Source organism: Ctenopharyngodon idella, chromosome 9 (genome assembly GCF_019924925.1).
Source record: "Ctenopharyngodon idella isolate HZGC_01 chromosome 9, HZGC01, whole genome shotgun sequence".
NCBI lineage: Eukaryota > Metazoa > Chordata > Actinopteri > Cypriniformes > Xenocyprididae > Ctenopharyngodon > Ctenopharyngodon idella.
Genome location: NC_067228.1, coordinates 37,544,694 through 37,567,719, shown reverse-complemented (window position 1 = coordinate 37,567,719; position 23,026 = coordinate 37,544,694). Strand labels below are relative to the sequence as shown.

The 23,026-nt window shown below is 40.0% G+C and overlaps 1 protein-coding gene across 5 annotated transcripts in view; it reads left to right on the top strand.

Moving 5' to 3' along the window:
- Window positions 1-22,219, top strand: part of ranbp2 (RAN binding protein 2) — a 36,122-nt gene extending 13,903 nt beyond the window's left edge. The window contains exons 18-31 of one of the 5 annotated variants that reach the window (XM_051906403.1): window positions 3,180-3,318; window positions 3,954-4,048; window positions 4,153-5,403; window positions 5,611-8,737; window positions 9,204-9,281; window positions 13,714-13,890; window positions 14,193-14,270; window positions 14,649-14,821; window positions 14,904-15,018; window positions 15,589-15,678; window positions 17,555-17,718; window positions 19,430-19,703; window positions 19,784-20,118; window positions 21,500-22,219. In XM_051906403.1, coding sequence (XP_051762363.1) covers window positions 3,180-3,318; window positions 3,954-4,048; window positions 4,153-5,403; window positions 5,611-8,737; window positions 9,204-9,281; window positions 13,714-13,890; window positions 14,193-14,270; window positions 14,649-14,821; window positions 14,904-15,018; window positions 15,589-15,678; window positions 17,555-17,718; window positions 19,430-19,703; window positions 19,784-20,118; window positions 21,500-21,805 — 6,402 coding nt within the window. In that variant the 3' untranslated portion in view covers window positions 21,806-22,219. Of the gene's footprint in view, window positions 1-3,179; window positions 3,319-3,953; window positions 4,049-4,152; window positions 8,738-9,203; window positions 9,282-13,713; window positions 13,891-14,192; window positions 14,271-14,648; window positions 14,822-14,903; window positions 15,019-15,588; window positions 15,679-17,554; window positions 17,719-19,429; window positions 19,704-19,783; window positions 20,119-21,499 lie in introns of all 5 variants that reach the window. The other 4 variants (XM_051906401.1, XM_051906399.1, XM_051906400.1 and 1 more) reach the window with 4 other exon arrangements.
- Window positions 22,220-23,026: the final 807 nt, after the last annotated feature.

Here is a 23,026-nt window from a genome sequence, read left to right as displayed (position 1 = left end):
ATATACAGCGACGGAGCAAAAAACACTTCCTTCATGATCATTCAAGTTGCTACTTGTTTCATTTCAGCACAAGCTCACTCTTGTGAAAACTGCTCTCATAAAGCTAACTACACTCAATCTCTAATTCACCTCATGAACATTTTAGTTACAAAATACCAGTACTTTTGACAACACATGTTATCACAGATCCCAAATGAAAATTATTTCAAACACTTATGACATTATGAAGTGAGTGCATTTTGCTTTTCAAATGCACATCGTGACTCAAACTCACAGTGCTTACAGAGACCATTTACTCTATAAAACATGATTAATATAAACATACGTTTGAGCAGATATTCAAGAATACGGTATTTCACAGTAAACACTGTCTAAAGGCCTTTGCACACTGAGTCAGAAATTTTCGTATGCGTTTTTTCGTATTCGTGATCCTAAAAATTCGTCACGCACAGAGACCTTGCACACTGAGTCCGATGCTTATTAATGAATTCGTTGCAAAAAAATTCGCAAAACAATACAAAATGGAGTCTTCAAGCAGTGAGCGTGATTTAGTTGTCCTCTCTCTTCTTAAAAAGAAAAAAAGAAAGAGGAAATATTGGGTCCATCCAATCTTGAGATTGCGTAGAGAGGAAGGAGAGATCCTCCCTTTACTTCAGGATGTCAGTGCCTCAGTTTGATGCTTTGCTACCGGCACAATCTGACTTTATATTGTCTCTTTCCGCACTTTGTTTGTCATTCAGTGCTACTGCTTTGTGCTGTAGACGACGTCGATTGTTGTTGAATACGCCGCTGCTCTTCACACCAGTCGCTATTTGGGTTTTACACATTGTCATATTTTGTGGCATCAGTGTTTGATACCACTTTCAATAGTGTCACAGAAATGTTTTATGCTTTCATGACCCTTTCAGCCTGTTAGGCCATCATTCAGACACATCAGTTGTGGTATGCTGTTTATCAGTGCATTCTGTGTGTAACCATTCCATTCAGAATAGTATATTGTCAAAGCGCTATAGAAATAAAGCTAACTTGACTCGAGTAATTTTTGGTCTTGTTCTCAAATGTGGAGTACAGGTCTTGAATGCAGTTTTCCATACATTAGCTCCATCTAGTGCTTTGTGTATCTGCAGAGCTGCCAATCATGTGATCTAAAGCTCAAGTTGTAAACATGTGCATTTTCTTTCTTTTCACAAATAGTTTCCAGAATTTAATTTAGTCCAAGCAAACAGCTTTTTTTATTTGTGAATTCTCAAAGTCAAGTCCCATACACAGTACATTTAATAAATATTTAGTTAAATAGCCTTATGGGCAGCACTAGAGTCAAGTCACCTTTATTTATAATGCGCTTTATACAGTGCATATTGTTTCAAAGCAGCTTTATAGTGATAACAGGAAATTGATTCAGTGATGCAAACAGAATTAAATTCTGCTGTAAAGCAGCTCTAAAAAGACAATAGTAAACAGTTATTATTCAGTTGAAATGAGTTCAGTGTTGGTTCAGTTCAATACCTGTGTAAAGTTTATCAATGTAAAATTAGTTAAATTCATCTATAAAGCAGCTGTAGAAAAGTGATATCATCATCATCATCATCATCATCATCATCATCCAGCTCAGTTCAGTTCTCGTCCAATAGTGTTAGTGCAGTCAAATCAATAATATTGATGAATATTAAAGTGTTAGTTCACCCAAAAATGAAAATTGTCATTTAATTACTCCCCCTCATGTCGTTCGCAATCCGTAAGACCTTCGTTCATCTTCAGAACACAAATTAAGATATTTTTGATGAAATCTGAGAGGTATATGACTCATCCATAGACAGCAATATAATCAACACTTTCAACATCCAGAAAGGTACTAAAGACATTGTTAAAACAGTCATGTGACTGCAGTGGTTCAACCTTAATATTATGAAGAGACGAGAATACTTTTTGTGCACAAATAAAACAAAAATAACTACTTTATTCAACAATATCTTCTCTTCTGTGTCATTCTCATATGCTGTTTACATTCAGAACTTCCGTGTACTACGTCAGAACGGCGACTCATTATTGGCCAGCTCCTGCGTCAGCATCACAAGCCTTCACTGTGCTTACTGCGTAATGGTGCGTTCACACCAGACGCGAATGAAGCGTTAAGCACGAGTGATTTACATGTTAAGATGCGATTCGCGCGAATAACGTGGCATGATTTGAGCGTTTCGGGCGAGTTGAAAAAAATCTGAACTTTGGCGAATATTTGCGCCGTGTTAACCAATCACGAGCTTGCTCTAGTAGTGATGTGATTACGACATAGCGAGTGGAGGCAGGAATCCGAAACAACAATGGAGGACAAAATCATCGTCGCTGTACAATACATCTTCGTACTTTTATAGAAACAGGAATAAAAAGGATCTTGCTTGGAAGAAAGTGAGTGAGGAGGTCGGACAATCTGGTAAGTTGTAAAAAACGCTCTTTACTCATTAATTATTTAATTATATATATATATATATATATATATATATATATGTATATGTGTATATATATATATGTATATGTATATATATATATATGTATATGTATGAAACTACAAGATAGCTAAAGCTGGCAAATTGAGCTTATTTGCCATATTTTACAACTACTTTCCCGCTCATGAGTTGATGTGTTTATTCAGAGGAAGTGTGCAGAAACGAGACTGGAGCCACCTGGCAGAAGCCCCTCTCATGACGCGAATTCGCATCTGTTGTGAAGTGAATTTCGCGTGCGAATGAAGCGAGTAAACTCAAAATGTTCAAGCGTCCAACTACGCGCAAATAGCGTCTGGTATGAACGCCCCATAAGGATAATGACAGGGAAGAGATTGTTGAATAAAGATGAATGAAGGTCTTACGGATGTGGAACAACATGAGGGTGAATAATTAATGACAGAATTTTCATTTTTGGCTGAACTAACCCTTTAAGTGTCTCCACTCTGGGATATAGCGCAGCTGTGCCTTAGGCAACCCAACTTCATATTAAAAGCCTTAAACCTGCTGAAAGCAAGTGTTGTTTTAGAAGTTAATTTTTGACAACTAAAGCGCTATTTTTCTAGTGGTTTTAATTTGAACCATGTAAAAATGGTCAGCTCTTGGTGAAATTGGATCAGAGTTTCGGAGTTTCAGATTTTAGGGTTTGTAATATCCTGTTTTGTTTTCTGTCTCACACAGAATGAGGTTCATGACCTGCGCCATAATTCCTCTGATGGTACACCATCCTCATATAGGATGTATCGAGATAATTATACTGCAGAAGGACTTCAGGAAGCATTTCCTGGAGCACAGGCATTCCATGGTGTTCCTCTTACCGGTCAGTTCAATGAATTCTTTTATTCCCTAAATCAGAAGTCTTTGAAATTAATGTGTACCAGTGGTTCTCAAGGTGTGCCCACCTCCCACATCTCAAATCTTGCTTACTTTCAACATTCAAATATACCAATGAGCTCACGACAATAGACATGCGAAACAATGAGGTTTGTGCAGTTTTTTTTTTTTTTTTTTTTTTTTTTTTTCTCTTCTCTATATGCTTATGTAATCAAACAAATGTTTTTGCTGGCACACCAGATTTGATTAGGGAGGACAAGAATTTGAGTGAAAACGTTGCAATTTAAAGTCGTTTTGCTCAAAGCAACCTAATGAATTCAGAAGGCTCAAATCACATGGAAACTTTTTATGGTGCTTTTATGTGCCATTTGAGCTTGACTGTTAAAATCATCCTCACTCTTGAGTTTTATGGATAATGTCATACGGGTTTGGAGAGACGTGACAGTGAGTAAAGGACAGGATTTTTCGTTCAACTATTTCTTTCAAATTGCTCCTGCAAAACAATATCAAGATTTATTCACTGTGTCTTATAAACGGGGGCATCACCAAGAAAAAGAGAACCACTTGTATATACAATAGTTAAGACATGCTTAAAATTCCCATTCCCTTGATTTGTCTCAGTTGCCACTACAGGTCCCTCTGTGTACTACAACCAGTCTCCAGCATATAATTCACAGTATCTTCTACGCACTGCTGCAAATGTTACACCAACAAAGGTAGTGGAGTGATTTTCATGTAAATGCAATATATTGTACCTTTATTGTAACCAAGAAAAGGCACAGAGAATCAATATCAAAGTATTGTTTGTTTACCTCTGCAGGGCCCAGTATACGGGATGAATCGTCTTCCTCCACAGCAGCATATGTATGCCTACCAACAATCAACACACACCCCACCTCTTCAGTCAACTCCCGCATGCATATATCCTCAAGAGCAGGTCTTTGGTGCTCCCATCCGGTTTGAGTCACCAGCTACATCCTTACTCTCCCCATACAGTGAAGAGTATTATGGTCACAATGTTCCTCAACCTACAGTCAATCCAACATTGCCAGAGCCTGGGTATTTCACTAAGCCATGTGTCGTTACACCCACGCAGCCATCCAGGAGCAGTGAAAGCAAGCCTGTTGATCCCAAGATGAGTTTTGGGTCGCAGTTCACAGGTGAACCTCCTAAGGTTCCAAACTTTGGGGGTGTTGCCGTTGCCCCGTCAACATCAGCAACAACTGCATTCAAGTTCAACTCCAATTTCAAGTCCAATGATGGTGATTTCACCTTTTCCTCTGCTCAGATGAAAAATAGTGAAAGCCTCTTGGGACTTCTGACATCAGATATTCCTCCCAAAGTAGAGGGACCATCAGAACCGAAACATCAGACCCAAGACCAGCCGCCTAGTCAGAGTGGAGTCTTTACTTTTGGGAGTAAAATTACCACAGGATTTTCATTCACTGATGCTGCTCAGAGCAAAATGAGTGTTTTTGGCAACACTGACCAAAGATTTAGCTTTGCAAGTGGAACCAAACCAGTATTGGGAAATCTAGAGGCTCGGGAAGAGAAAAATGGGGAAAGTGATAATGATAGCACCCATGTGGAGGAGGACGAGGATGGCCCTCATTTTGAGCCCATTGTGCCTCTTCCTGATAAGGTTGATGTGAAAACTGGTGAGGAGGAGGAAGAAGAAATGTTCTGCAAGAGAGCAAAACTCTTCCGGTTTGACTCTGAGACTAAAGAATGGAAAGAGAGAGGCATTGGAAGTATCAAAATTCTAAAACACAGGACATCTGGGAAAGTTCGTCTGTTGATGAGGAGGGAACAGGTTCTCAAAATCTGTGCTAATCACTATATCACTGCAGATATGGCCCTCAAACCAAATGCTGGATCTGACAAGTCCTGGGTGTGGTATGCAATGGACTATGCAGATGAAATGCCGAAGACTGAGCAGTTGGCCATTCGTTTTAAAACTGCGGACGAGGCTGCACTGTTTAAAGTCAAATTTGAGGAGGCTCAAAAATTCCTTCAGGAGTCCCCACAAGGCCAACAGTTGGAAAAGAAATGTGAAACTCCAAAGCCTCAGGTTTCCTCCAAAGAAGTGGATCTTAAAACACTGTTTTCCAAGAAGGAGGGTGAATGGGACTGCAATGTGTGCTGTGTACGAAACGCTCCCACATCTGTGGTTTGCGTTGCCTGCAACAGTGCAGCTCCTTCCACAGCAAAGGACAAACCTGTAGAGTCCCCACTCTTCCAACAGTTGGAAAAGAAACGTGAAACTCCAAAGCCTCAGGTTTCCTCCAAAGAAGTGGATCTTAAAACACTGTTTTCCAAGAAGGAGGGTGAATGGGACTGCAATGTGTGCTGTGTACGAAATGCCCCCACATCTGTGGTATGCGTTGCCTGCAACAGTGCAGCTCCTTCTACAGCAAAGGACAAACCTGTAGAGCAACTCAAAGGCTCTGTGCCTGCGGCTCCTCCTGCCAAATTGTTTTCTTTTGGTCTCTCTGGAGATTCTGAAAAGAATACTGTCAGCACTGATGTCAGCTCAAAGGGCTTAGCATTTGGGTCTCAAATACCAGTTTCTTTTCAATTTGGATCAAATGATGCTACAGTAACATCTGTTGGCCTTGCAGCTCAGGCTGATAAGAAAACTATTCAGACTGATGCACCACAACCTGCGAAAGTGTCAGCAGCTCCATCATTCTCCTTTGGCTCTGGATTTGGCTCTCAATTTGCCAAGAAAGAGGGTCAGTGGGACTGTGACTCCTGCTTTGTAAGGAATGATGCTTCAGCAACTGAATGTGTTTCTTGCAAAGCCCCCTGCAGCACTGGGTTAGCTGCCATGTTTGGTAAAAAGGCAGGACAGTGGGATTGTGACACTTGCCTGGTAAGAAATGAAGGTACATCTAGCCACTGTGTCTCTTGTCAGGCAGCAAACCCAAATATGAAAGGCAAGACCTCTACTGCACAATCAAGTTCCTCTTTTAACTTCAGTTTTGGTAGTTCTAGCAAGCAACCTGCTGCAACAGGATTTACAGCCAATTTCAATCCAGGTCCTGCTTTTCAGTTTGGTACAAGTAAGGATAAAACATCCTCAGAAAGTTTCAAGTTTGAGTCCTCTACAACTCAGGCTGATAAGTCATCAAGCAGTTCTAATTTTTCATTCTCCATGCCAGTGCCTGCTGGTGGTTTCAAGTTTGGCATTGTAGAATCTGAGGCAAAAGCATCAGATGGACAGTCACAAAATGGATCTGCATCTGACCTCCTCAAAAATATTGCCGAGCTTCACAGAGAGAAGGAAAAAGAGTCAATTCCAAGTTCCTCAGATGAGCCTGTAGACTCTGGTAGTCACGATAACAATCCCCTCATTACCGGTAAGCCTAACACCTTTAGTTTTGCAGACTTGGCAAAGTCCTCACAAGGTAGTTTTCAATTTGGCCAGAAGGATATTGTTGAACTTCAGAGAGAGAAGGAAAAAGATGCAACCCCAAGTTCCTCAGATGAGCCTGTAGACTCTGGTAGTCACGATAATAATCCCCTCATTACCGGTAAGCCTAACACTTTTAGTTTTGCAGACTTGGCAAAGTCCTCACAAGGTAGTTTTCAGTTCGCACAGGAGGATCCTACTTTTAAAGGCTTTGCAGGGGCTGGCGCACAGCTCTTTACAGGAATTAATTCCAGCTCCAAAGCAGACACCTCTGTTGATCAAGATGATGAAATGTACAAAACAGAGGAGAATGACGATATTCAGTTTGAGCCAGTTGTTCAGATGCCTGAGAAGGTTGACCTTGTTACAGGGGAAGAAGATGAGAAAATCTTGTATTCACAGCGTGTTAAACTCTTCAGATTTGATACAGAAACAAGCCAATGGAAAGAAAGAGGAGTTGGCAACCTTAAACTGCTCAAAAATAATAAGAATGGGAGACTTCGAGTTCTTATGAGGAGAGAGCAGGTGTTGAAGGTATGTGCTAATCATTGGATCACAACCACAATGAATTTAAAGCCCCTTTCTGGGTCAGACCGAGCCTGGATGTGGATGGCCAATGACTTTTCAGAAGGAGATGCCAAATTAGAACAGCTTGCGGCAAAATTCAAAACACCAGAGCTTGCAGAAGAGTTCAAGCAAAAATTCGAGGAGTTTCAGCGGCTGCTATTGGATATTCCTTTACAGACCCCTCACAAGCTTGTGAATACTGGCAGAACAGCCCAACTTATACAGAAAGCTGAAGAAATGAAATCTGGTCTTAAAGACCTCAAATCATTCTTGACTTACCAAAGCAAGGAGGATGAAAATAGTGTTGCAGGGAACAGTACCTCTACAGTCATAGTCAAGCTCGACTCTGAAAACACTAGTACTGCTTTAGAATGGGATAATTATGATTTGCAAGAGGAAGCCCTCAAGAACTATGCTAATTCCTCTCTGTGCGATGCCTCTTCACAGCCTGATTCAGTAGCAAAAAGTTTGTTCCGTTTTGGCGAATCGTCCACAGGCTTTAGTTTCAGTTTTCAGCCTATTCTCAGTCCCTCCAAGTCTCCGTCTAAGTTAAATCAGAGCCAGGCTTCTGTTGGCACAGATGATGAACAAGAAGCATCGCAAGAGGAAGAGCGAGATGGTCAGTACTTTGAGCCTGTTGTGCCATTGCCTGATCTTATCGAGGTCTCAACGGGGGAAGAGAACGAGCAAGTCATTTTCAGTCACAGGGCCAAACTATACCGCTATGATAAAGAACTTAGTCAGTGGAAGGAACGAGGTATAGGAGACCTTAAAATACTACAAAACTATGAAACAAAGCGTGTCAGACTTGTTATGAGGCGGGACCAGGTCCTCAAACTGTGTGCAAACCATTGGATTGCTTCAAATATGAAGCTTGAGCCCATGAAAGGAGCTGAGAAAGCATGGATCTGGAGTGCCTTCGATTTTGCCGAAGGGCAGGGCAAGGTTGAACAGTTGGCTGTACGATTCAAACTTCAGGAAACGGCAAGTACTTTCAAAGAGGTCTTCGAAGAGGCAAAGACTGCCCAGGAAAAAGACACTCTTCTCACCCCGCTTTCCGCAAGAGTACCTGCTTTCACCCAAGAGGCACTTTGTGGTAAGGCCGCAGTTGTTGTACTGGAGGAAACCACAAAAGAACGTACTGGACTTCCTGAGGTCGAAAGCAGTCCTAAACAGGATGGGACACCTGGGGCAGAGCTTGGCGCTCAAATCACCAAGAATGTGGTCTCCCCTCCCAAGTTTGTCTTTGGGTCAGACTCTGTGCAGAAGATCTTTGGGAGCCCTGTGTCATCAAAAGAGAAATCTCCTGTTATGATTCCCAGTCCAAAAGATGAGGAAACGAGTGCCTCAAGACTGAAAACCTCTGGACAGGCAGTGACCAGTCAGCCATCCATTGGGACTTCTTTCAGCATTCCAACAAAAAGTAAGCTATATTTTGTGGACCATAGTTTATGAAAAAAACAGTTTAGACCTCTTAGTTTAGATCTGGGATGTCCAACCCTGTTCTCAAAAGGTTACCATCCTGCAGTTTTAGTTCCAGCCCTGCCTGTAATTTTTCAAGTAGTACTAATGATTAGCTGGTTTAGGTGTGTTTAATCAAGGTGGGAGCTAAACGCTTCCCCGGTTTAGATTCTAGTCGTTCGGTTTCATGGTTTATTCACACGTTCATGGTCTTATTGTGCACTGTTCATTGGTGTGTGTTTTCCCAAGGAAGAAAAAAATGTCCTTGCAATCTGTTGCCTCTGAAATGTCTCCTTTATGGCTGATGTCATTAAGCCCAAGTTTCTGTCGTATAGAGACCGATTTTCGCCATCCACTCAGTTAATGAGATAAATTCAAGTCCTTCGCAAGAATAACAGAAATCTTTAACACGTAACTATTTTTTTTAGGTTTGGATTTTAGGCTTTTCAAAAATAATCCAATGGCATTTTGGAGCTGCACATCAGCCACCCAGTTTGAAGCCCAAGGTATTTCAGGCCACTGTTTACTGTGGCACATAGAGTTTTTACTGACTGGCATGAGCCGGGAGACCTGACCTTGGCTGAATGATGTGATAACTTAATATTTCCCTGGCCTCAATCAAAACATTTGCATGGTCTGAAATATGCTAACCCTTGTTTGTTTGAAATTTTAGTAGAAGTTACAATTAATGTGGACCAGTGGCTTCAAAGTCTTTTAAGTGTTCAGTGTCTTGTAAAATTATTTTCTCATCTTGAAATGTGACACCAGCACAAGAAGTTTTGTCTCTGCTATATATTGTATGTGTAGCAGAAGTTTTTCAACATCGTAGTTAGCTGCTTAGACTTCGGTTGATGTAGTGTATAACGAAAAGAGCTATTTGTGTCAACAGACCATCTTCACGTAAGGACTAATATTCCTGCAGAGATTTAAGTTTTTATATGGTTACTCTTTACTGTCTTAACCACAGTGGTAAAGATCCATGATGCACAGATATGGCACATTTTCAACATGAGTTAGGGCTGTGCAATTATGACAACATCAAAACATTGATTTCTCTTAAAATAGCACAATCATGTTGATTAATAGAATGTGCATTAAAATACTTTGAGCGAAGGAACTACATCAGTAAAGAAAGTGCTATAGACGTTATTATTAACACTGCCAATCATTGCAATGACAATGATTTGCAGAAAATCAGAAAGTAGAAATTCAAGATAAATATTTATAGAATCCCCCTTGACTCCCGCATGAAGTCTTTCTTCGGTGTTTGGAGTAAGGATGGCTCGATACCAAAATTTTGGCTTCGGTACGGTACCACAATCTAATACCGAAATATCGATACCATACCATACAGGGTCTAAATTTTGGCATGGGTATTGCACATAATTTTATATAATTTTTAGGTTTCGCGTTTACAATGTGGGAAAATACTGCAAACATTTAAGTGAATTAATCAACACAGATTATCACATCAAATCAGTAATTTAAAAACGTTCTTGTAATTTCAGCAATACTTTCTCTCCCCTCTCTTTCTCTCAAAATGAGCAAATTGCTTCTAGCTTCAAAAGACATTGTGCCTGTACTATATAAGCGAGCTGCGCTCAGCAATACAACACTCTAGTGCGTTTCAGACAACTGATGGAAATCGCGTACCTACGTCTTTTTAAACCTTGCCAATTTGAACATCCAAGCGATTTTATCATTCAGTAATTACGTACTTGGGAGCTCTTTGAGAGATGGTTTCTTTGCGCTTATACCAACAAACAATGCACATACAAGCCGCCTATATAGAGCTCGCGCATTCCAAAATTTCAAAATGTCCGTCTTAGTGAGAATTCACATAAACGCAGTCGGTTATGACGCAGTCAGTGACTGTCCAGTGTCATTTTGCATTTGATTACTTTAATTTCTGTAACAAGTATCTCTGTACCTAAATACTACTGTTAGAATTACCTAAACTTAAGTGCAAATATTATGATATCTAAACAGCATTGGTTCAAACGCACGCTGGTGCTTTCGTGTTATCTAAACGATATGATCTTATGTACGTGCGTTGATCAATGTTAGAAGAAAATAAATGTCTAAATTGTTAGATCGTTTGAATGACACACTGACCTGTCGATCTCGTATTGTCTTGTACAAGTCAGGATGAGCAAGTGACAGATACTTGGCAAGGTTTGATGGTTCTTCATCATTTTTATAAGCAAAGTAATTCCAAATTATACGTCTACTGCTCTTATTATTAATTAGCTTTGGGCGTGTTGAGTGAGATTCAACCTAGCGGTGAACTTCGGAACAGCAGCATATACTGAAATGAGCAAAATCATGATATTGTACCGTTTGAAATAAAACCGGTATTTTCCCAGTACCTGTATACCGTGCATCCCTAGTCTGGAGACGACCTGACTGACAGGTGGCTGCTTTTAAATGTTAAAAAAAATGTTCACATGTATATTGTGAAGGCTGTCAACATGATTTAGAACACCCATGTTTTTTTTTTTTTATAGTTATTTAGATTTAAGCAGCTTAATTTGTCAACATGATTTGAAATGAATGTTTAGAATAAACAATTGGAGATAAAGAGAAATTCGGCAAGTTCTTTCCAACATTATTCAAAGTTTCTGCAAGTTGGTTGACTTTCACTGTCCAGTTCATGCCATATCTGTCTGTATTTAACAGAGGAATAATGCAAGTACCTATTGTGTAATTTTGACAGTGAAGAGTAACTTTGGATTTCAAAGGATTGAAACTGACTGACACTGAGATGTTTGTGCAGATCAGGACAGAAGGCCTGTCCCCTACAGTTAAGCCTGGGGTGTGCTTCGGTTTCCAGCTTGCCCTTTGTGCACTGTTGAGTGTTCTAGTCTTTCGGAGTACACTTCACTGACCATCTTTTATACTCTTTCAAAATGAAGTTCGGCATAAACACGCTTCCTTCTGACTTGTACTTTGTGAACCCACTTATTAGCACACTCAATTCCAAGTACATGCATAGACGGCAAGTTAAGAAAATATGTACAGCCCAAATTTTCTAACTTTATATGCGAGACATAGTGGCAAGTGTACAACTGAAGCATACTTTCGGCTTAAGCATACTAGTTGGTTGTTGTGAGTCTTTTAACCAGCTAACAAATCGGTGTGTGGATCTGCATGCTTTGCAGAGTAAGATTTGATTCCACTAAACCCGTTTAGCTGTTGTTGCTTCTTTATTCTTACGCTGTAGTTTACATGCCTCATATGTTCCCTTACTATAAGTTAATGATGGATCACCATGTCTCCACCGTTATAGTCAAGCTAAAGAGTTGTGCCTAATATATACCCTCTTGCCTCCTAAGTAGGTCTTGACTTATCAGTCCCCGACAGTGATAGTAAACACTTTCACAGTTTCTGCATCTACACAGACTTTTCAGATGAATGACATTACATTTACATGATGTATTTGGCAGACGCTTTTATTCAAAGTGACTTGCATTGCGTTCAAGTTATACATTTGATCAGTTCATGCCTTCACTGGAATTGAATTCAGTGCCATAACTGTATCTTCCAGTGAAGCGTCAGTCTTTGCTCTGGTGACACAGAATAGAAATGAGCACCGTCCTACATTTTTCTTTTCTAATAATCTGTTAAAATTTGATGTACATCACAATGTGGAAGAAAAGATGTGATGCTCCTTCCGTTACATCGTGACTTTAAATGGCAGCAGTGTGTGATGATTCCTTGATTCTGTTTGATTCAGAGTTGTAATTGAGCAGTTCAGACGACACTGATTATATTTCAACTCTATCAGATGTTTTTTGTCTCTTTTTTTCTGCCAGTGTGATTTACGTTTTGTTTGAGCTCACAGTGATGTCATTAGAAAGATGTCCAGCTCTGTTTGACACGATTGTTTAAAGTCAGTTGCTATTTATTTTTTAGATATATAATCAACACTCAAATAATAATAAAAAAAAAAATTATGTAAACATGTAAATTGCTTCGGATACATGCCTAAAGGCATACACACAAAAATGTCAAAATGCCATTTTAGAGAGTATTCATGTAAACACAGTGGGTTATGTCTTGAGTAAACGTACACAGTTGAGAGAGAGCGCGTGTGTAACAGTATATTGGATCCATGCAGCTCTTAAAGTGACAGCAGCCTAATAAACCTGCTGCAGTCTATCATTAATGATAATCAAAAGACCAAAGAGAAAATCACTCACGGATCTTGACTGAATAACGTAAGTAGCTTTTAGGATTAATCTATATTTAATGTGTACAGTAAGACTATGCAGTTTTGTTTTGTTTTTTTACATTTATTACATTTTCTGTTGTAGGCCATTCATTATCTGAATACCACTGTTAGTACATCTTCCTGGAAAACTTAAAACACTATTTAGTGTTAGCATTTGTATTTTTGTTCTGTTGTATTTATTTGTCCGTTTTATTAGTTTCTTTGTTCTTGTCGTTTGCTTGACTTATTATTTTGAAGATGTTTTTCTTACGTTATTTAATCTAGTTTTTGCTGAAGTACCAATTATTGTGAAATTTCACTGATATTTAAAAGTACTCATTGTGAAATACGACTATGATCATATCGCCCACCAATAATCGAGTTAAATAATTGTAATTTCAGTATTGAGCAAAAATAATCATGATTTTTGCCATAATCAAGCAGCCCTAGTTTTAAATTTGCAAAAGACTTGGTTTGCTTCTGAAAGCTTCATTCGTGGTGTTCCAAACCTGCATGACTTTCTTCTGTGGAACACAAAATTAAATATTTTAGAAATGAGTTCAGTGTTTGAGGCCAGTGTTGTTCAGACCCCTTGACCTTCAGAAGGTCTTGTTTTGTAAGTCATACAGCTTTAGAAATGATGACAGTCTTTGGGTTGAACTGTCCATGTAACATCTGTTGTTGCATCAGCTGAAATTAGTCTTTGTGTTTGTTTTTTGACCCAGTTTCGCCTCGGTCAGAACAGAAGAGCACTGAAGACGTGTGCGATGATGATGTTGAGATTATATTTGAGCGAAAGCCAACAAGAGAGCAAGCAGAACTGGCCGCTCGACTGATGCTTCCTCCTACGTTCTTCTGTTACAAAAATGACCCAGGATATGTCAGCGATGATGACAATGATGGTAAGATCTAAACTGTATTCAAATATAGTCTGATTTCTGCCACCTGTAACAGTACAAATGTCCAAACTGCATTAATAAAGCAGCAGATGCTCTGAGAACAGATCCAGAACTACCAGGTTTGTTTATCAGAGCTGTTCTTCTGTTGGCTTCCACACTTTCATTTGTCAGACTTTAATAAAGTTCACGGCTTCTAACTCTAAAACAGTGAGGAATGATTATGGTCAGATCAGTATGCAGGTGTCTGGGCCTCGACCGTGGGTTAAATCATGCTTCACGTGTGTTTCTCTTTCTGTGTTGCACAGATGAAGATTTTGAAACCGCAGTAAGAAATCTGAAAGGAAAGCTGTATCCGGACGGAGCCGATGGGGCATTGGATCATGGTAGGTTACTCTGGTGACATGCATTGAGACTAGTTCAGTTATTATAGTGAATGTAATAGTATGTAGCTGTGTTTTTCATGTAGAGACTCACCACTGGCTCTTTTATAGGCTTTAAAAAGTTAAAAAAAAAAAATAAAAAAAAAAGGTTTAAATGTCAGTGCAAGTAATGGTGTTTCTATGAGAGCAGTATCTGATGGATCAGTTACTGGATCAGCATGGATCATGCTTCTGGTTCCAGGTCCTTAAAACTTTTGCATTTAGAAATACTTTCTAATTCCAAAGTGTGGTTGTAGAACTTGTAACGTAAGTAACTAGTATGATGGCGTATCGATGTGGATTATCAGCGCTGAGAGTGAGCGTGAGGCTGGTGTGTTTCAGACTCTGAGTGCACACTAGTGTGGGAGAAGAAGCCGACTGCAGCCGAGGAGCAGAGAGCCCGACGCCTGCAGCTGCCGCCCACCTTCCTGTGCGGCGTCAGCAGCGACTCCGAGGCCGAGGCCGATCGGACGGACGACTTCAGCTCCGAGCTCCAGAAACTACAGCTCGCACAGGTCAGGTGACGTTCTGAACACTGAGATGTGACGTGATTTTGCAGCACTAGTTGGACGCTTGTGTCTTGTTCTGGACACACAGGTGAAGCCGAAGCCTTCCCATGATGCTGCAGCAGAAGAGCCTCCCGCGGACGGCAGCCGGCCCATTGACCTCTCCACAAAGAGGAGCAGCGAGACCGACTCCAGCTCCACCGCAGGTACACGCGTGTCCTCCACGCTTCATTTCCACAGCAGCGCTGCCCTGGACAGGCTCCAGTGTGACGACAGTTTAAGCGTAGATACTGTTAACACGTTACTATAAGAGCAGATCAGGAGAGAGGAGCGTCTATCAGTCGTATTAAAGGAGTCAAGAACTGCATTTATAATGTTAGAAGGATTTTGAAATGAAAAACCATTTCCTGATTTAAAGACTGATAACTTAAAGGAGGCACAGCTGTGATTGGCTGACATCGATGCTTCTGAAATCTTTACTGCATTTTTACTATTACAGTTGTAGAGATCATCTATGATAAAGTGTTTACTACAGGATTATATTTAGATCTTCTCCTGTTGCATAAAAGATCAATCACGGTCATGTCTGCTGAACTCGGCTTCTGCACTCTCACGAATGCGTTCATCATAACTAACACAGGGCAAACACAATATAAATAAGAGATTCATTGTGTCCATAAATCCAGCACAGGGACGTTCATTCAAACCGGCTCGAGCAGCATTTGCCTTTTGAATGTTTGTGTTTGGTGTCGTCTGACGTCTTTGCTCTGCTCCAGCAGGTCTTCCTTTTACATTTGCATCTGCGAGTGCATTCTCATTTGCAGACTTGGCAAAGACTTCAGGAGAATTTGCTTTTGGCAAAAAGGGTGAGTCCTCTGTTTACATCTTGACCAGTGTTTGTTTGACCAGTGTGTCTGACTGATTCGTTAGGAAGAAGCAGCTCATCTAAATAAATGTTTCATAATAAAGTGCAGTCCAATTCACAGGTCTTTCTGTTGAGTTGTCTTACACATATATGTATATATTATTGCTGTTTGAGGTTTATGAGAGTTTTCTGGGTGTGTCGGCGTGATCTGCTGCTCTCATGAACACACACAGGAGAGAGAGGGCAGAGGCCAGTGTTTTCTCTAAATACAGTACAGTACAGTTAGGGATGCATTGATAATGATAACCTCATTTTCGGTACATGCTGATACCTGTTTTTCATTGCATTTTGTAATTTTTTTTTTTTTTTTTTTTTTGGGGTGAGAAACCAAAAGAATATGAATTCAAATTAGTTGGCATAATTCACTTAGCAGATAGATATTTCCTTCAGTTATTTTCACAGCTAATTATGCCTGTTAAAATGTCAAATGTAAAATAGCACTGCGATAGTCTTCACTATATAAATTAAATATCGATTCATCCTTATTAAAGTTACAAATTTATAATTTGTTGTTAGATTAAAATTAATGACAGACAGCAGCAGGATTATTAGCTGCACGGATCCAACATGCGTTTTCTTTCTCAACTGTTTACATTCACTTAAGACATAACCGACTATGTTTCACAAAGATACTTGCTGATACAGGCATTTTGACAATTCTGTGTGAATTTGTCTGTTCAAGCGCAAGAAGATGTGAACGAGAACTCTGGGCCATTCATGCCCTGTCTGAGAGGCAGCTTTCTGGGCGCGCTTTGGATGTTTGCACACACAAAACAAATCTTGAATACGTTATGTGATTACTGTAATAAGATAATAAGATCTACGCAAAATCACAACGTAGTTCATCATTCAAGTTCCAGATCATGGGTTTAATTTGCATAAAGACTCACTCATTTTTGCATTTCATAATAATGGATTTCTCCCAAGGCTTTATTTTCTGATTGTCGTCCTAGTGCTCAGCCCTAGAGTCTAATTGTGTTGGAGACTAAAAGCTTGTGACTGCACAAACGTTTCATCATAGCGCCACTGGGGGGAAACACTGCTGTGAACATTGTGGCCCTGCTCACACCTGGTATTAAAATGTGTTTTTGGACTGTTGGATCACAAGTAGGGAGAAACATTCCTATTTACTCCTGGTGTTTTAATCCTTCTCTTTTGTCCACTTTGAACCACTTCTGTCCTGATTTCTTCAATGGGAGGGTCTGTGGGTGGGTACATGTATGGGCTTTTTCAGATCTTTCGATCTAATGGACAAAATAAGCTCACGCAATTTACATATGAACACGTCTGGAGATGACGGAAAAGCACACAGAGAGCATCAGCTTTCGTTTCTGCTCTGACAGCCACAAGACCGGCCGAACGCTGTGAGTGTGTGTGTTTTAGAAAACAGGAATGGAGAGAGAACATTGTGCTTGGTACATTTTTCATCTTCAAACCAAACTTGGGTCTTCAGCAGACAAAGTTTAAATCCCGTCTGGCTAGAGCGCTTCCCATGTTTACTCATTAGGTCAGTAGGTGGAGAGTAGATGGTCTTTAGTGTCCGTTGAACACATTTGACCACATGAGTGTCTACACTACAAAAGCAATCCGGTCGAATGCGTTTTCAACTACCTCTGGAAGGGGTGGAAAGTGGACAAGCTCAACATTTTAGACCTCATTTACACCTGTATTTAGCATCATCCACTTATGATCCGATCGATCAAAACACATCTTAATATCAGGTGGAAACAGAGCCTGTGTTTATCAGCCATTCTCAGTGTGTGCTGCTGTCAATATTGCTGTTTTCAGCGTTTTCACATACACATTTATTTTTGTAGATGCTAATTTTTCATGGTCAAACGCCGGAGCCACAGTCTTTGGAAGTGCACCAACACGAAATGAAGGAGAGGAAACGCACAATGAAGGAGAAGAGGAGGGCAGTGATGACGAATCGCCCCGTAATGAGGAGATCCACTTTGAGCCGATCGTGTCCTTGCCAGAGGTGTGTGGTTTTGGCACTGTTCGTTTGCTATTATTGTATTAATATTCACTGCAATAATAATATTCAGCTATATTATTGATTGACTGCACTGAAAGTATCAGATGTGAACTGAACTGAGCTGGACCATGACAGCCCTGCTTTATAACTGAACTGAACTCATTCCACAGGGCTGTACAGAGTGACATATGCCGCACATGCTATGAAAAAATCAGTCTGTGCGACGAATAAACTTACCTCAGCAGCTCGCGTGCAGTACAGTTTTGCATGTTTGAGACAGAGCTGCTTGTTAGTGTGAAGTGAGTGTGTGTTAATCCAGGTTAATCCAGGGCTGCACGAATAAATTAATTAAATTAATTGAAACTGAAGTTGTGATTTGGCTGAGTGTGATTTATGAAATCACAGCATTTTAATTAAGTGTATGTGCAGCATGTTTCAGGGTGAAGCGCAGCACTGAGATCAGAGCAGATCGATCGGTTTGCAGTAAATGCTGCTCCATCTCATAACATGCATTTGAAAAAGCAACACGCCAAACATCTTTCCAATCCTGTAATGACAAGTGTTTACAAACCTGTTGTCCAACAAATGAGAACATTTAATGAGGTTTTTACTCCAAACTCACTTCGTAATGTCAGTCGAGTGTTTAAAATAACTTTCTTTTGTGATCTGACGTGGCTTCAAATTTTAGAATGAGGCAGAATTATATTATTTTATAGTATTCTAAAGGCTATATCTATCAGCATTGCATTATAAATATACTTTATACTCAACACATGGCTTGAACACAGATAAACCATATAATTGTCGCAATCGTGTTTGTCTTCATGTTTTCATCAGTCAAAACATCTCTATCTGTGTTTTATTCTGCTACAGCGATCTGATGACTTTGTCCATATAAGGGATTTCCTTGAACCTCATAAGATTTATTGGACTTTTAGCGCAAGGGCGCCCTCTGGCTACGAGTATGAATGAAACAAGCATTACATATGACTAAAGTAATCATGCTCATAACACCCTAATTTGGGTGAAAATTTGAAAAATAATACTTCTCTCTAAAGACATTTTGAAGTGTACATGAGATTTTTTTTCTCAGTGGATGCATAAGATTTCCTGATAGAAAATCAGAAATTACCATCAGAGATTTTTATCATAAATTAATATTTTATAATAAAACATTAGACCTTTATAATGATTTAGAGCTAAAGTCCCCCTGCTTGTTAACAGGTCTGTGAGTCCTGTGAAAGTCTTAAACTCCTTAAAAATGGTATCAAATTTAAGGTCATAAAGTGTTAAATATCTTAAATGGTATATGAAAAGTCTTAATTATAATTTCAAGAGGTCTTACATTTGGGGACAGATAAAACAGGAATTCAGAAATAGTTTGTGATTTGCTTATTAAACTTCATCTTACCTCCGTATAATGTGTAAGTAGTGTTAATAAACGCAGATGTAACCGGGGTAACCGCTATATTTCTGCTGTTCCATAAGCGCCACTTACTGTCAGAGTGAATTTACAGTTTCATTCAGCGCATCTGAAGATCTAAAAGTTGAAGTCATACATTTTAAATGAATATAAATATAATTTATAATTTTGTCTCATATTTGATGAAGCTTGACGTTATTTTCCTGTTTATTACTATGAAGCTGCTTTGAAACAGTCTGTCATATAAAGCTGAAATAAAGCAGTCTTGACATGTTGACGTGACTCCTGCAGGTGGAGGTGAAGTCTGGTGAGGAGGACGAGGAGATCCTGTTCAAAGAAAGGACCAAACTCTACCGCTGGGACCGCGAGATCAACCAGTGGAAGGAGCGTGGCGTGGGAGACATCAAGATCCTCTTCCACCCCGTCAAGAAGTGCTACCGTGTGCTGATGAGGCGCGAGCAGGTGCTGAAAGTCTGTGCCAACCACACCATCAGCAAGAGCATTGAGCTCAAGCCCATGAACACCTCGGCCAACGCGCTGGTGTGGACCGCCACCGACTACTCAGGTACAGACCTCGCACCGCATCACATCCGCTGGAAACTGTGCTTGGCAGTGTTGTTCACATGTGTGTGTTTCCACAAACAGAGGGAGACGGGAAGGTCGAGCAGCTCGCGGCCAAGTTCAAGACTCCAGAGCTGGCCGAGTCCTTCAGACGAGCGTTCGTCGACTGCCAGAGCCTCATGTCGCGGGCTGACTGCGCTCAGATGTCTATGGCCGAGGCGCTTTCACAAGACACCAACCCTGTGGTGTACTTCGATATGGGGGTCGATGGCGAGCCTGCTGGGAGAATCGTCATGGAGCTGTTCGCTCACATCGTTCCCAAAACGGCAGAGAACTTCCGGGCTCTGTGCACGGGCGAGAAGGGCTTCGGTTTCCACAGCTCCGTCTTCCACAGGATCATCCCTGACTTCATGTGTCAGGTGAGGCCGCACCTGCTTACGGTCATTAGACTTTACTGACAGTCCCTTGAGGAAGAAAACATAGATATATGAAAACACAGCATGTCCCCACAGGCCCTTAACTCTTTCCCCACCAGCGTTTTTTGAAAAGTTGCCAGCCACCGCCAGCATTTTTGCTCATTTTCACAAACGTTTGATGGCCACCAGAAAATGTTGTTGTATGAATATCTGAACATGCAGTATATCACAAGACCTTCTGCTTAAACTTCTTCACCTGTTTTGATCAAAAGATTCTGTACTCTTTCAGAAGATGTTTAATAGCGCCCCCTACCGTATAACAGTGAAAACATGAAAAGCCCGAAAATTCCGTCAATGGCGGGGAAAGAGTTATGAAATCTAGAAATCTAAGAAAATGTAGTTTTAACTAACTCAAGGCCATAAAAGGGCGTAAATGGTATAAGAAAAGTCTTTAATTATCATTTCAAGATGTCTTACATTTGGGGATGGAAAAAGAGGAATCACAATAATTAAACTTAAAAAAGCGATGATTTGAAACATGCAGCGCTCACGTTTATTTCATCAAAGTAAAAACACAGCGCATGTGAACCATCTCTTTCGTTTACTAGTTACTACATGAAATAAACATGAATGAACATCTGAAGGAATGTTGAAAGATACAGTGCAGTGTGCCGAAATCCGTATCATCACACATATAATAGCAGCTTGTAAAAATGTCACATTTACTGTCACTTTTACCTCAGAAAAGCCGTTCAATGTCCATAAACTCATTAGTCGGCTACCAAAATGAACTTCGAGAAGAGCATTTTGTTTAATATATGCACTATACAAATGCTTTTTTTAAAAGTTGAACTTCCTTTAACTTTTTTTTTTTTTTTTTTTTTTACTTGTGCATTTTTAGAACGTTGTGTCAGGCACAAAACACTCCAAAAGACGCGAGCGCAATGATGTCCGTCTAGTACTTTTTACATAGAAAAGCAATGGAAAGTAGCGCTTGGAATGGAAAACACGTTCTGTGTGAACGGCCCCTATTAAAGTAGTTTATAAGTGCAGCGCTGCTTTGTTTACAGGGGTAACCGCTATATTTCTGCTGTTTCATAAGCGCCATCTATGGTCAGAGAGTAAGTTTGCATTTTCATTCAGAGCATCTGCCGTTTTTGTTCAGATCAATGCAAAGATCGACCCATATTTTTACACACAGTGTTGTAAATGTTAACATGTAGACTGATAAGGTAATTTTGGCTAATATTTAACATTATGGAATAAACATCTCATGCTAGATAAAAGCAGCAGTTCTGGAGCGTTTTTATAACTCTGGTTTCTGGCGCCCAATTTAAAGTTCAAGCTGCCAGCTACTCAAGTGTGCCGCTCTGTTGTCTCTCAGGGCGGCGATATCACCAACGGGGACGGGACTGGAGGAAAATCCATCTACGGAGGGAAGTTTGAGGACGAGAACTTTGACGTGAGGCACACGGGCCCGGGCCTGCTGTCCATGGCCAACCGCGGCAGAGACACCAACAGCTCGCAGTTCTTCATCACCCTCAAGAAAGCAGAGCACTTGGACTTCAAGCACGTGGCTTTCGGCTTTGTCAAAGATGGCATGGATGTGGTGAAGAGAATAGCAGAGCTGGGCACTAAGGACGGTAAACCCACTAAAACCATAACCATCACAGACTGTGGACAGCTCTAAACTTTTCTACGTTTGGCAAACTACTGTTCATCATGTCTGAGATCATGTTTCCTGTTGTATAAATGTGAGATCTTGTATATGCGGTGGTTTTATTTTTGTCCTGTTTGTTAATAAATTAGTTGACAATAAAATGTATGCTTTGCAAAAAAATAATTTACTTTTACTATGAAAACTTGTTTATCCCAGAGTTACCTCAGTGTGGGTTGAGTTTACAAGGACTTTTTCAAGGTTGACTTTCTTTGTTATAAGTCTGTATTTTGTCTATTTCAGCATATTTCACACCAGCAGTGTTTCAGATAAAGCTGAAACACAGTTTTGCTGTACTGCCTCTGTCCAACATGAGCTCCCACAAAAACAGCAGTGACGCTTTATATTTTTAGTCTCCTGAACACAAAATAAAGTTGTTTCACTATTTATTCAGTGTCATTATTGATGATAAATCAGGGAAATTCTACTGGATAAAGTGAAGCTCTCCTGTAGTTTTTCTCTAATACACATTGGCCACAATTATTAGAAAATATTACTAGAAATAATTATGCGTAAAATATCTCTGAAGTATATTTCCCTTCATATTTATGTTTTTAGCACACCAGAGTGACTAGGAACATGGAATTGCCCAGCCATGACTTCCTGTTCCACATGAGTATAAATATAAGGAAACACCAAGGCCAAATTCCCTTAATCATTCATCACAATGAGTAAAACCACAGAATATAATTCTGATGTGGAGAAAAAGATTTTCACAAAATAAAAAACTAATAAAATGGCTAAAACATTGAAATTTCCCATTTCCACCATCAGGACAATAATTAAGAAGTTCCAGTCATCTAAAGATGATAAAAATCAGACCATCCATGACCGTCCCAGTCCCCTGACCTGAATCCTATAGAAAACTGAAGAGGAGAGAGTATTAAACAGGGATCCGAGGATGTTCTGTATGGAGGAATGATCTCTGATCTCCAAACTCATCAGACATTATAGAAGAAGACTGTCATGGCAAATGGAGGTTTCAAAAAGTATTGAATAAAAGTGTGTCATTAATTATGGCTGACGTGTGTTAGAGAAAAAAACAACTTAATTTCAGGAGATTTTCCTTCCACATGTTTTACTTCAATGAAAGGATAGATATCTGTAAATGTTTGGAATGAATGATCAAAAGGATAAACAATGCAGATTTATTTTCAGTCTTTGCTCGACCAGGACTCTACATGTAGCGCTTGC